At 47.4% G+C, this 14,310-nt stretch overlaps 1 protein-coding gene across 5 annotated transcripts in view; it reads right to left on the bottom strand.

Moving 5' to 3' along the window:
* Nucleotides 1-7,338: 7,338 nt before the first annotated feature.
* Nucleotides 7,339-14,310, bottom strand: part of ADGRF5 (adhesion G protein-coupled receptor F5) — a 91,696-nt gene continuing 84,724 nt past the window's right edge. For 4 of the 5 annotated variants that reach the window (XM_072944855.1, XM_015237375.3, XM_006201930.4 and 1 more), the window contains 5 exons: nt 12,726-14,111; nt 11,451-11,492; nt 11,304-11,363; nt 10,615-10,699; nt 7,339-8,633 (listed from right to left, as the gene is read on the bottom strand). In XM_072944855.1, the coding sequence (XP_072800956.1) occupies nt 8,554-8,633; nt 10,615-10,699; nt 11,304-11,363; nt 11,451-11,492; nt 12,726-14,111 (1,653 nt within the window). In that variant the 3' untranslated portion in view covers nt 7,339-8,553. Of the gene's footprint in view, nt 8,634-9,274; nt 9,342-10,614; nt 10,700-11,303; nt 11,364-11,450; nt 11,493-12,725; nt 14,112-14,310 lie in introns of all 5 variants that reach the window. The other variant, XM_015237378.3, reaches the window with a different exon arrangement.

Genomic DNA, 14,310 nt, shown 5'->3' with positions numbered 1-14,310 from the left:
ACTCTCTGGGTCTTCACTCGGAAGGCAGCTCCAGGCATCGTGGCTGCTGGACTCCTTGGTCTTACATAGTGGGACTGAGTCCGAGTCGTTTGAAAGGCTGAACTATCACCCCTCCCCCACAATGTTAAAACGAATCGAGATTCTAAATTCTGCTACATATTCATATATTGATTAAATACCGAGCTCTCCCAAGTCAGCCAACCTATTTTGGTAAATGTAGTGGTCTCTGCTCTGTGATTTGGAGCTTGCCAGCAAACACGTTAAGTTAAAGGTTCATTCTAGGCATGTGTGTGCACATGAATAATCTGAAGGCCAGGAGCAGACAGCTGTGGACCCCAGGGTCACTCAACTCTGGCATACTGAAATCTGGAACCAGGTACTCTGCCGTGGGGGCTGTTCTGTGCACTGGAAGATGTCAGCAGCGTCCTGGCCCTTGCCACTAGATGGCGGTAGTGCCCAGTGGTGACAACCAGAACTGTCTCTGGATGTTGCCAGTGTCCCCAGTTGAGAACCACTGGCCTAATTGGATCAACCAATTGGAATATTCCACTAAGTGAGGGAGACCAGGATCAAGTAGAGTTCTAGCCTAAGTTTCTACCCCAAAAGTTAGTCCACTGGACCTGCCAGAGTTTTGTACCTAGAGCTGTTTGATAATTCCACTTTACTAATGCAAAGATGATTTCCAGCATTCTTTATATTACTAGCAAAACTCCTGGTGTGGCTTGAGGTGGCAACATTCAAAAGTGTTTGCCAGAGATATTTCTGCAGTATAGACTCGTACTTAGGATCCTTCCATGTTAACTAGCTACCACCAGGGTGTTTCAGAATCCTTTGGCTACCACCGAATCTGCAGGGCGGGCACACAGCTCACACTCAGTCAGTCACGGCTCCTGGCTCTGCAGTAGACGCACGTACGGGATGGAAAGGAAAGAGTTGCTCTTCCTTTTTGATCTCAGTCTGTGGTTCATAGGCCCTTAGAGTTCTTTCCTCGAAGATCTGTCTTGGAATGAAATAAACACATTGGGAGACAGAGCCATAAAGGGAGAGCAAGAATGTTGAGAACACTGAGCCCCTGAGTCCAGCTGTGCCTGAAGGCGTATCCATCTAGCATCTTCTGCATGAACTAATAAATGTTCATGCCTGCTTCAACTAGTTTCAGACATGCTGCTGTTACTCGTAATAGAGAGAGCTTTAAGTAACTCAGTTTCTATAGCCCATAACTGGCTCATCTGTACAGAAAGGAAATACTGGGGTTAGTTTAAGGATTAAACAAAATCTTGTATTACAAAGGATTTCCCAAAGTTAAATTGAGATGCAAATGCTGGGAAGTTAACCAGACTCACTTATGTGTCAAGGGATTTCTTCCTTTCTGTTTTAATCATGGGCACGATCTAAAGTCAAACCTGGGGAAAATGATGGTTTAGGATGTCATGTCCCTTCAGGGTTACTTTCAAAGACTCCTAACTGTGAATTAAATGCAAAAATGTGGAGGGTGTATGTATTTTGATTCTGAGTAGATTGTGTCTAAATCTAGGTCCTCTCTCTGTATAATTTTCACACACAAACACACACACGTGTGATATAAAATAATCCTGGCTAACTCCATTCCACAACCACTGTGGTCAGATACTGTTCTGGAGGCTTCATGAGAAGCAACTCTTCACAGCAATCTTTTAGACCTGTCCCCTCATTACGCACTTTTGTGTTGTGGAAACTGAGTCACAGGGGACTTTATCCAAGGTCACAAAGCCAAGAAGTGAAGGGCTGACCATTGCAAAGCACAGGGTCTGGCTCCAGACAGAACGCAGGCTCCTCACCACTGCCCTCTGCTCCCAAATCAGCCATCAAACAGCACTAACGAACAATCGGTCGTGTCCGTGTGTACCAGGTGAAGCCGAGATTTCCCATAGTCCCAGTAGCCAATCAGCCGCCGCTTCAGCCTGCCCATCACAAGGGAAATCACGATGGAGCCCAGCTGACAAGGACCAAGGTCTCAATTCTCCACCGGAGTTTAAACACAGCCTTAGAGGCACACTTCCTTTCTGGGAAACCGTGTTTTCCTCCATGCGCCTAAATGACATTCAATGCCATGAGAATGCTTAATTAATCTGTGACAAGAATAAAAATAGGACCACAGTGGAGTGGAACCCTGTGGAAACCCATTTGGATGAAGATTAAAGACTAAAATGTCAAGTACAAAGCTCTTCCTTTGGGCAGTCAGCTGGGTGGCTGATGGGAGATCTACTGTCACTAAAGGAACACAGCTGAACTCCTTCTGCGCTCCATCAGAGACCGGAAAAACTTCCAGTGGACCCACTTGGAAGTTCCGAGTTTGCCCAGAACTCAGAGCTGTGGGAGTCCGCCTGTGTGGAATTGCCTAGGGAAACTAAGTAGAGTGAGGTGGTGCGCAGGTTCTGGGCCAGACACTCTGCAGTTGACACCTGGCTCTACCATTCTTCAGCTGTGTGACTCTGGGCAAATGATTAACCTCTCTGTGCTGAGTTTATTCATCTGTTATGAAAAAGGATAGTCATTCACCCTGTTAGGGGTTTGTTGTCAGGCTTAAATGAGATTATAGGACAGCACCAAACACATGGTTAGAACTCAGTAAATGTTTGTGAATATAGTTAGATGGTTATCAGCCATTTTCCCTGAGGGGTAAATTTCATTCCATTGGTTGTGTCTCTCTCCTAGAGGCTGGTACACGTTAAACCTCATTTCCCCTTGAGATTTTGTTTTCTGTCAGAGCGATGTCACATGTAAGGGAGAAGGGCTGGGAGCTATCCTGAGAGGTATGAATAATATCCCAGGGCATGTGACTTCTCCAGCGGTCAGGAGTCCTCTGCCTGGTTATGCAAGGCCAGCTCAGCTTGTCCTTCTGCCCCGAGGACCAGCAGTCGGCGCTGTTTACTTCTGAACCTTCTCAGATCACACTTTGGCTGGCAGAGCCCGCAGCTGCTTCTTCATCTAGTATTCAGAGACTAGACCAGAGCCTCCCCAGCTGGCCTGCTCTGCTGGCGCGCATGTCATTCAGCCCTGGGACAGCTGCAGAGGCAACACAGATTGAAAAGGAAAGCCCAGCTCAGCAGCAGTTTTCGGTGGGTGAGTGAGAAAAGGGAATGAACCACCCTGGTTCATGCTCTTGGAGGTGCAGGGATGGAAATGTGTGGCAGTCCCATGAAACATGGAAAGCACCTGTTTGGCTTCCTCAAGCTACTTTCCGGACCCTTGTCTGCAATGGATCAGCTGATTTCTGGGGCTGCTTTTAGCTTTGCCTTTGGGTGCATAAACAGGATGCAGTCCCTGAAGGAGGGAAAAAAGAACAGAAGGCGGGAGCTATCCTGGTTCGTATCTCTCTGAAATGGGCACCTGCCTGGAATCCTGGCTCTCCCCACACTTCCACCTCGTTTGCTTTTCTACTGCAAGGAGCGTAATATAAAAGTGTTAGGAGGTGGGGAGTGAGAGTGGTTCTTTGGCCTCTGGTTTCTGTCATTCTGTTTGTAGACTGCAAGTTACTTCTCGTCTGCAAGCGGCCCTCCGGACGCAAATCTATCCACCTCCGGCTGCGCATGTTTGAGGTTCGGCCGTGGGGCCCAGAGGAGGCGCCTCCTCTAATGACCACCAGGTGGCGATCAAACCTCAGGAGAAGCCCGCGGGCTCTTGGGGAGGGGCCCCAGCGTGGAGGCCCGCTGTCACTCATCAGCCGAGCGGGCCTTCCTGTCTGGACCGCTCTGACCTGGACAGCTGTGCGACAGAGCCTCTGGGCATGGGAAACGCTCACAGTTCCAGAAAAGCAGTAAAGGGCTGTACGAATTTCCTCGGTTAATCAAAATCAAACACGGCTTTCCACCACTCTTGGGGGCTGAAGACAGAGGATGGTACCCATCCAAACTGGTTCCCAAAAAGGCGGGGCTGGAAGTCATCCGCGAATGGCGCTGTTGAATGTGGGAAGTGGGCTGTGACCGCAGTCTTCCCATGACTTGCCCCATCCGTTCCTGTTGCTTCTCATGCTGAGAAAAAGCCTCCCCCCGCCCCCCCCCCGACTCCTAGGTTTGTTCTGTTTGATTTCTAATAGTCGCCAGCACACTTCTTTTGGGACTTGGCTCTGCATTAAAGAAGAAAAATCCTGGAGTGCTCGCGGGCTCATGTATCCCTCACCCTCCGCCCATTCGTGCAGCGGGATCACTCGTGACCTTTCAACTCTTCATCTCAGAGTTTACAGGTGAAACAGAAAGAAGTCTAGAAAGTCATTTTAAAAAATAGATGAGATGATGGCATCTAAACCATTGGAGCCCACGCCCACCCCACACCGGAAAATGGTATTTGGAGACATAACAGGATCTGGCACAGGGTGGGTTTCAGTAATTGTTCTCATCTTTCCTTCTTTCTTTTTCTGTCTGCTCCATATTCACAAAGAGTAGAGTCATGAAAATCGTTTCCTCTCTAGAGGATAAACTTAGATCTGTCTACCCAGGACAGAGGAACATGGGGCGGTGATGTTGGTGAGCAGGAAGTTATTAGGGGCTTCATTGCTGCCCCACTCCTTCAGTACCACTGATGGGAAGAGAGATGGGAGTGGGGGGGGGGGTGGAGGGTGGGAGGTGGGGCAGAACTTGGTTGGTGGGGGGAGGGGCCAAAGAATGAGAAGAACCCAGGGCCCGAGAAGCATTTTGACTTGGCTTTTAAGGACGGGGAGGTCAGATGGACAAAAGCTTAGAGAACTGGCCAGCATGTGTGTGCCCAGGTCTCTGCCCTGTTGGCATAAATATAAAAGGTACATTAGCCCCGGGGTTCCCTCTTCCTGCCGCGCCAGACACACACCAAGTGGGGAAGGTTTTCAGGTATGGAGTTGTGTACCTCTTTGCATCTGGACAAGTCAAGCTTTTCCCCGCAGCATCCTTTCCCTGAATTTCCATACAGCTGAAGCCATCCCCAGGGAAAGCTGCCCTCTGTGCCATTTGCATATTTAGTAGACAGAATAACACTGAAACACTTGCCACACATAGGCCTTATCACTGATACTGCCAGAGAGACCTTTCTCAGTATGATCACTACTATGAATAAAGGAAAGTTTATCCACAGCGAATGCCTCATACAGATTCTACAGAGCAGTGTTGGGTCCTTAACTGTTTTTGTTATTTTTTTTAACAATCTGATAAATTATCTTCTATAATCTTCTCCCTTTGACCTGTGAATATGATATCATTCCCATGAGTAGATTACCTTATACGGCCAAGGTGAAGGAATTTTGCAGATACTGTTAAGGTCCCGAATCACCTGATTTTGAGTTAATCTCCAGGGAGATTATCCTGGGTGGGCCTGACCTAATCAGGCGAGTCCTTTAAAAGCGCTTCTAGAGATCAGGGACTGAAGAAGTCAGAGAGATTCAAAGCAGCACAGAAGCTCTTCTGTTGCTTTAGAAGAAGCAAACTGCCTTGTTAGAAGAAGATCCCATGGCAGGACACCTTCAGGAGCTAAGTAACTCAGTCTTGCAACTACAGAGAATGGAATTCTGCCAAGCAACCACTGAGCTTGGAGGAGGACCCCGGCTTTCAGAAGAGACTGCAGCCCTGGCCGACAACTTGAGTTTGGCCTGAGAAGACTGTGAGCAGAGGACCAAGTTAAGCCATGCCCAGACTTCTGACCTACAGGAACCACGTGATAATGGAACCAAATTTACACACTGAGAGATTTCCAGAACACGGGGAAGTATCGGGCACTTTTCAAATGAAGTAGACCACACATCTCACTTTGAACCAATGCCAGAGCCCACATTCTGCCTTCCCTTGGAAATCTCTTGCCAAAAGTTTTGTAATCATTGCTGATGGAGAGCTGGTGACCTCAGGGCCAAATGGAGCTCCTGCTTTTATAATTTACAGATTCAGAGACTGCTCTCTAAGAATTTTGAATTCTGTTGCTCATTTTAGGATATTTTTGGCAAACAGCAGGGGTTGATCTGTGTAGCTTACAGTGGAGCAGAAAACAGCATTCATTGTATTTCTCCAGTTTTGTGTATAGCTTTTCTGGAATTTGGATCCGGTGCTGTGACTTGAAAGGTGGGAGGTACATGAATGCCTGTGTGTGTGTGTGTGTGTGTGTGTGTGTGTATGGGGTGAGGGTAAGGGAATGTGCCTCAGTTAACGAATGTGGGCGGAGGACCAGCGCTACACCCTGTGGAATCCCACTGAAGTTTCCTGCTATTACAGGGCTTCCCTTCACAAAGTTGAACACAATGATTCCCTAAGGACCCCTACAGAAGGGGGTGGAAAGTCCGTGTTTCTTGCTGCTTTGTGTTTCTGAACATGAGAACCACAGCCTCCTCCTGAGAGCTGTGCTGTCCTTGGCTGATCACGTCAAGGTGGCCGTGCTAATGGGGCACATGGCAGCCCTGCCTCAGTCCTCTTGGGTATAACTCCAGGAGCCAAAAGGGTAAAGCCATTCTTCCTCTAATATCTAAATCTAATTCAGTGGATCCTCCAATCTAACTTCTGGCTCTATCGTCTCTATGCTGAGCTCTGCCCAAAGTTGATCATTCCCTGTGGAATTTTAAGCCTGACAGTCATTTCCTTCAGGGACTTTAAGGAGCTCTGCAGCTGGGATCATGCATGATGTCACCATTTCCAGGCAAACGTGGGTGTAGATGTCTACGTCGTTTGTGAATAGATAGAAAAAAAGGGGTACATTTCCTTCGATCTGTCCTACCTCCCCGCTCCCCTTAAAGAAAAGAGAAAGAGAAACAGAATTTAAAATTTAAGTAAAAAGTGGGTAGGTGTAGCTCAGTGGTAGAACATGTGCTTAGCATGCACGAGGTCCTGGGTTCAATCCCCAGGATCTCCATTAAAAATAAATAGATAAAACTAGTTACCCACCCTCCAAAAAAAAAAAAAAAAAGAAACCCAAATAAAATTAATGTAAAAGGAGGAGATTTTAAAGAGTTAAAATAGTAAAAGGAAACTCTTTTGAACCTCAGTGAATAAATGGTGGTGACTCTTGGCCTCTCTTGTCTTTCCTTTTGGATGGTTGGGTCCATTTAGATTTGTCCTTGTGAAGACCACACATCTTGCGTTATCAGAGAAGCCCCCCATTTTTTTCCTGTTTCTGGAAGGTACAGTTGCTGCAGCTACAGTGCATGGTTAACTTTAATACAGATGCAATTTTAATAAATATTTGTATTTTTATGAAATGCACATGCAAGTCAAAAACACACACATACACAGAATTCACGAACAATTCCACCATCTGTTCATCAAGGTGTCATTAGGGGCACAGACGAGCCAGCTATAAAACTTCTTTCCAGAAGATTTCCAAGTGGTTGGAATAAACACAACTTAGACGGTAGAAAATTCTTCATGTATATTGGTCTGGGAACTTAGGGACTGAAAGAACTAATACACAGAGACCTAGACAACACGCCAGGGCCACCAACTCCACAGTAACAGTAACAATAATAATATACAACCAACGCTATGAGATAATTAAAATCTAGTCTATCACGCACGGAGAAGTACCTGTAAAGCTGTTAAATAGAATACATGACAGTTGGTGGGGGTGGTTCTGTTTCCAGTGCACTACATCCCACTTGGAAAGAAATGGATATAAAAATCTATATGTATATATATTTTTTTGCTTTCAAAAAGTGGAACAAACCAAAAGATAAGCCTTTTCTGATAAACTATAAAAAATGTGATCAGCAGTTGGTCTGCTTGGCTCTAACAAAGCAGGGTTATCAAACGTCCTCTGTAGATTCATTACACTTAGTTCAAACCTTAATATACAGTAGTGTATGTGTGTGTGTGTGTGTGTGTGTGTGTGTTTAGCATCATAAGAATTATGTCTCCTTCCATGCATTTCTTGTAAGTATCATCATCCACTTGAAAGCATCCAGATGATATAATTTCCTCCCTATTTTTTTCACTGCCTTTTTTGGTCTCTCACAGCTAAGAAAATACCAGGAAGATATTGAACTTTCTCCGCGGCGAAACTTCAGTTTCCACTTCGGAGCCATTTTTGGATTCTCAGCGTTGCAGCCTCTGAGTATTAACTAATTATCAGAGATCATTAACATGGAAATCTGAAAATGTGGTCCTTATTTTGTTCTCAGTCGTTTTCTTTTCCTTCAAGTTTGCTCCTCCCTTCTTCCGCCCTCCCTCCCTTCTTCCTTCCTTCCTGTCTAGAATTCACGGAAGCACTTCCTACATACTAGCTTTCAACTTATTATTTTAATCAAAGCTAGTCTTTGGACCCAGGGTGTTGAAAGGTAAAAATGTCTCTTTGAAATTCTATTTTACAATATAGACAGAGAAGCTGGGCTTGAGTTTCACTTAAATACTATACACATTTGGGTGGGGGTTGGGCAGCAACATAAATGTAACAAACGATTCCTTTTAGTCTGTCTTTACACAAGAAAGCCTCTTCCCTACTGAGAAAGTCTCTTCAGCATCTGCTTCCAGATGCCTGGGGAGAAAACATTCCACCCACGCCTTTGAAAGGATCTCTCTTTCAGAGCACATCCACTGTTCCCCAAGAGATCACATGGGCTGGATTTTCCTGTTCTCAGTTGAGCAATGAATAAGCACTGGATGTGTTTTCCAGGGATGAGCTGGTTGTTTCTGGGGTGGACACGTTGTAGGTTCCTGCAAAGCAGAACAGCGGCTGTTGCAGGACACGCCTTCGTCATCACCAGGGTGTGAATCTCTCCTAAAGGCCCAGGGGGCGCTCTAGTCCAGGAGCCAGGTAAGCTCGTGCCATGCCTGGAAACGGACCCATGCCTGCCCACACCCCCACCCCGAAGTTCTGGAATCCAAACAAAGCTGTTCTCAAGCACGCGTGGCAGCCAACAAGACAAGCACTAATAACTTTACGTCCTACTGGTAGCCAGAATTTCTACAAAGGATGGGGATCTCGACAGGGGCAGCCCTCCCCAAGCATCCACATGCACGGGCCTGGGGGCATCCGCCGGAGGGAAGGGATCTGGTCCCCTCGGGCTGGCGTGACGTGGGGGAGCTCTCGGGAGGGGCCTGGAGGCTGAGCTGGAAGGCGAAGAGGAAAAGGGAGAAAAGGGAAGAAAAGAGAAAATTACAGGGGAAGAAAAGAGAAAATTACAGGGGAAGAAAAGGCAAGAGCAGAAAAGAAGCAGAAGCTGGGGGACGCTGAGGGTGGGTGTAGCAGGGAGGGCAGCCCGGGGGCGGCGACGGCACAGGCCCGGCGGTCAGCCAGGAGGTGGGGCTGAGCACGGGGAGGGTGAGCAAGCCGAGCGACAGGGTGCCCACCCTACCATCAGACGGGCGAACTGCCACGGCTAACAAGGTTTCCATCACTGCCTGGGGGGCCCTCTGGGGCTGCTGACGACACAAACCAAAGTTACAGGGATGACAGAACCCTCAAGAGACCGACGTGGATCTGCCTTCAAGACCCTGACAGGCTGAGCCACAGTGGCCGGCCACCTCAGGGACCTCGGGAAGAGGGCCCTCGCTCCACCTTTGATCTGACTGATTCAGAGACAAGGAGCACAGTGTACTGGCCTTACATGTTGCAGCATTCTGATTCTCTGGAATGCTTCCTAGCATTTTCACTCTTTTTGTTTTAATGCAAATGCTAAACACATTCCCAGGGACCACGCTGGCCAAAGGCATATTCCCTGGCGATTTGATCCTTTTACAGCAGGGCCAAATCGGGAGGGAAGGTCCTCCAGTTTCCTGAGTAATGCATCCAACTGAAGCCCAAACCACCAAGTCCTCTGGAGTGTGCATAATGAATAGGCATCCTTAAAATTTGCTTTTGTATGAAAAGCCTTAGCCTGGAGGGCTTTTGCCACATTGGATACATTTCTTCATGTGTGAGATCTGCTCAGCTTTGAGGAAGTGGAAACAGTTCTGGTGCCTGTTTTCCTGGGCAGCCGGGGAGAGGGTGGTGGTGGTGACATGGGACAGGGCTTCAATTTGCCAGAAGAGCTGAGACCCACTGCTCAAAGTCATTAACGTTCTTTATACCTCCAAGGTGGCAACGTTCACTATGCGTGTTCGTAACAGAATAGCTACCTCAGTGATGCCTTATATATGTGTGCAGTTTTATAAATGTCTATGTGGAAAACAAGCACACTCAAAAAAAAAGAAGAAGAAGAAGAAGAAGAAGAAGAAGAAGAAGGAGGAGGAGGAGGAGGAGGAGGAGGAGGAGGAGAAGGAGAAGAAGAAGAAGAGAAAAAGAAAGAAAAAGAAAAGAAAAATCAAACTCACTCATGGTAGCCTGGGATCCTACCATGGGATTCTCCAAATATATTCTTCGTGGCCCTATAGCCCAAAAACACAAGCTACCCATCCCTGTCTAACATGAATAGAGGATAACTCAGTGTTTGGCCAGCAACTTATCGTTCCCATGTGGATGGTGGAAATGGTTTTTATGGAGAGCTTTCCCCAGGCTGAAGGCCGTTGCCCTCCGTACGAACTTTCTGGTCGTTTGAGAAACTATAAGCAAGTTCTTGTATTTAACCTCTGCCCCAAATGAGGCCATTGCAGGTAAATTCCCTGAAGTGGGGAGTGAGAAAGTAAGGGTGTGAGACTCCCCCCAGAACGAGTATGTTTGGGTCAACCCAGGAAACATCTAGAGGTCACTACGTACCTGTTTTACCAAACAAATTGTTAAATCTTCTTGATATCGGAGAACTCATAGAAAATACAGGTGTAGATGAAGCTAGGGATGTTGACTAGAAAAGAAAAAAAGAATGAACAAAACAAACACGTTAGACCAAGGCCCCCTTATCATTCCCTAGGATGATTTGTTTGCTGCCCTCTAGTGGTCACTGTCTGCATCTTTCATCTCCCTTCTTTAAGGGGAGATGAGTGTGAATTTCTGCTTCAAACAAATTGAGCAGGGGAGCCACCTTTTGAAACACCTGCACTTCATTATCAGGATTAGGGAAATAAATTTCAAATACACATTTTAATGTTTGATAGGGCCTATTACCTTCTGGCATGTGAAAACAAATATACTTGAGTGCAGTGGTTACTTTCCAAAATGAACTACAGAACATTCTATTCATCGTTATTCTTCCAATTGTGTGTGTGTTTTTTTAAATCTCCTTGAGTTTTCCCAGAAGATTGATTCTCATTGAAATTTGGTCTTAACCTCCAGTTGATATGATCTGTGCCATCTGACCCCATTTAAAGATGTGGGGACAACATCTTAACGATGCTGGCTGTGTTTAATAGGCAGAAGCAGGCGAGAAGCAAACACACTGGACTAATCTATGCTAAAACTGGCAGTGGGGGAGAGGGGTTTTTGAAAGTCTCTACAAAGGAAATACTCACCTTCGAGTGCTGCGAAGACCATCTCGACCGTGAGAATTTATTCAGCAAGGCTTCCTGTACCTGCATTGTTTAAAAGAAGCCATTGTCACTTCAACATGTCACCAGCATCTTGGACTTTTCTGGGAGCATGACTGTCATTGTTCTTACCTTCTGATCCCAGAGGCATCCAAAGAGTAAAATGAATAATCCCTGAAAAATGAATTGAGAAGAATCGTATTTTAATCATGATAGAGTCTAGCAAAATAGGAAATATTGTTAACGCACCACAGAATTTGCACTACCTCTCTGCACATCTGCATTTATGGTCCAGTGGATGATTCTGTGATAGTTCCACATCAAGCAGCCTTAAATGTCACAATGTCATGAGGCTATTTTGCATTTCCCTGTTTCCACCCAGCTGTGAACTGGAGGGCCTGCTGGTTATGCTATTAAACACAGCTCTTATGTCTACAGGAGCCCTTGCGTAGTTGTGATGAGGACATAGGGCGTGGGGTGGAATGATCAGTCCCTTCTAGCTGAGGCATATTATAAACATCGTTAGACATGGGCCTTAGAGTTTGGAGGCATGGGCCCAGGAGCGGAAGTTAGGATCTGCATAGTCTTGGTGGCAGCGTCTCAACTCCACCTCCAGATGCCCTGCCTCCTCACCAGCTCATGGGGGCCTATGCTTACCATTAATCTACTGGTTGAATCAGAATTAAGCAACCCTTTCCTTGTGCTCCAAAGGCTTGCTGTCTGTACCTCTGCAAAAGCCCTCCTAACAAGGTGGCTCGCGTTCTGATTAGTCATGTGCAAAAAGGATGTCTTTTTCACTTTAGTATAATGGAGCAGAATGCCTGCCTTACATAGAGAATTCAGTCTTTCGTCCTTCAGCAACTGTTTTCAAAGAACCTGCTACGTGGTACACAGCATTCATTTCATTCACCAGATGGTTACTGAGCACCGGCTCTGTGCCCAGGTCTTTGTCTGCATGAGGGATGTAGTGACAAATAAGACAGATGCTGCCCCTGACCTCACAAAGACAGCTCATTTAGTGCTTGTGGAAGTAAGCTGGAGGGACTGTTTGGTTTCAGGGCAGTATTTTCATCTAGGAAAGAATAGACAGCATCCAGATAATGTTGGATAAAGAGCAAAATCCAGTGTGGGGAAGGGACTTTGCTCTTATTTGTACTGTCGGGGCACTTAGAAGAGAGCGGCATATGTGACCAGATCATAACACAGGCGTTAAGAGGTACGAGCTTCCATGGGACCCGAGGAATGTGCCCTTCCTGCTTCACTGAGCTCCTGTCGTCACCGTTCTTTAGGGCTAGGGCGTCCTCGGAACTAAAATCCTTCCCCATTCCTACTCCTGTTTGTGTTTCTCTCATTAGTTTGTCCCAGCAGCACAGACCCTCCCCGAGAGCGCTGCCCTGCAGGACGTACCTGGAAGGCATTGAGGAGGGTGAATACAATGTGGAAGACGGCATTGCTCCCTTGGAACACGGTGGCGAGACCAAAGCCCCAGGTGAGCCCCAGGAGTGGCGTGAGGACCCCGATGCTCTTGCTGATCTGAAACAGGCTGCTCTTCTCCTGCTTGCTGGGTTTGTCCCCGATGGAAGGTCTCAGGATCTTGGTGATGACCACCACGGTGATGGTCACGTTCACCACCACGATGATCAGTGCGGGGATGACGAAGGCCAGCAGGGCCTTGGTGTCCTCCCAGTTGAGCCAGCAGGCATTCTTCCTTGTGTAGACCTCCTGGGGTTGGGTGGCCCCCACCGTGATGACAGAGATGACCAGAGGGCAGCCATAGCCGAGGGAAAACGCAATGGCCTTCTGCAGGGACTTGCTCGTGTCGTGCAGGATGAAGACCAGCCGATAGAAGAGCATGAGGCCCAACGTCAGCATCCAGAAGAAGACGCTGAGGTAGAAGAAGTGGATGAAGAAGGTGGCGGCCACACAGGCCGTCTCGCTGAGTGGGTAGTGATGGTCGTGGATGGCGGCCGCCACGATGAACCAGATGTCGGCGACCAGAAGGGAGGCGGCGATGTTCACTATGCAGGTGTGACGCATGGAGGAAGTCCGGTTCTTGGTCACCGATTTCCACACCACAGCTTCCACAACGAGACAGGCTGCTAAGCTCACGATGGAAAAGCACAAGCCAATGTAGGAAATGATATCCAGTAGGATTTTCAGGAGAGAACTGGGGTCTGGGGAATCGGGGGACATGAGGATGGAGAAGGATGTGAGGTGGTCACAGCTGCAGGACACGCTGTCCTCGGTGACTTCTTTAACATAGCAGCCACTGCTGTCCCAGCCCCCTGTGTGGTTGGCGAGGCTGAAGTTCCAGAAGACGCACTGGGGTACCCAGCCCGGAGGGTTGTTGCTCTTGAAAGTCATTGCAATCCTGAATGGCGTGGGTAGACGGTGGCTGACAATGGTTGTCATCACTAAGCTGTCTGCAGAATTCTTTTCCTGAGTATCCTGGGCAAGGATGGTTTTGAGAGTCGGGAAAGCCACAGTGACAACAGATGTCTCTGGCTGCAGGTGCTGGAGCTGGCACTCATCGATGGTCACGTTGCCCCAGAGGTCAGAGTCTAAGAAAACAAAGCTCTGTTTGTAGGATTTGGGGTGGCCAGATTTTATCACCATGCTCTTCATCTGCACGTTGGGATGGGAGATGGTGCTGCTTTCTGACCGTAAAGCTCGGGAAAATCTTTCCACTGAATTCAGGAGCTGCGAGCTCTGATTGGTCTGTTGCTGTTGTGACATCTTCCAGGTATTCAAGATGGGCTTGCCGAGGATGATGTTGACCGTGGAGAGAACGTGCTGTAATTGACATGGCACGGGGTCAAACTAACCAACTGTTTCTCAATCATAGAAGAGAGGAAGAAAACAAAACAAAACAAACAAAAAAACACCTCCCCAGAAACTGGTTAAATGAGTCCAGGAAAGAGGAAAAGAGAAGAGAAGAATGTGGCATCACAAGCTATGAGGAACTGTGACCTGACTTCTTATGGAGGAAATT

This window comes from Vicugna pacos, chromosome 20, assembly GCF_048564905.1.
Source record: "Vicugna pacos chromosome 20, VicPac4, whole genome shotgun sequence".
Taxonomy (NCBI): domain Eukaryota; kingdom Metazoa; phylum Chordata; class Mammalia; order Artiodactyla; family Camelidae; genus Vicugna; species Vicugna pacos.
The sequence above is the reverse complement of the archived record's forward strand: the minus strand, read 5'-3'. Positions and strand labels throughout refer to the sequence as shown.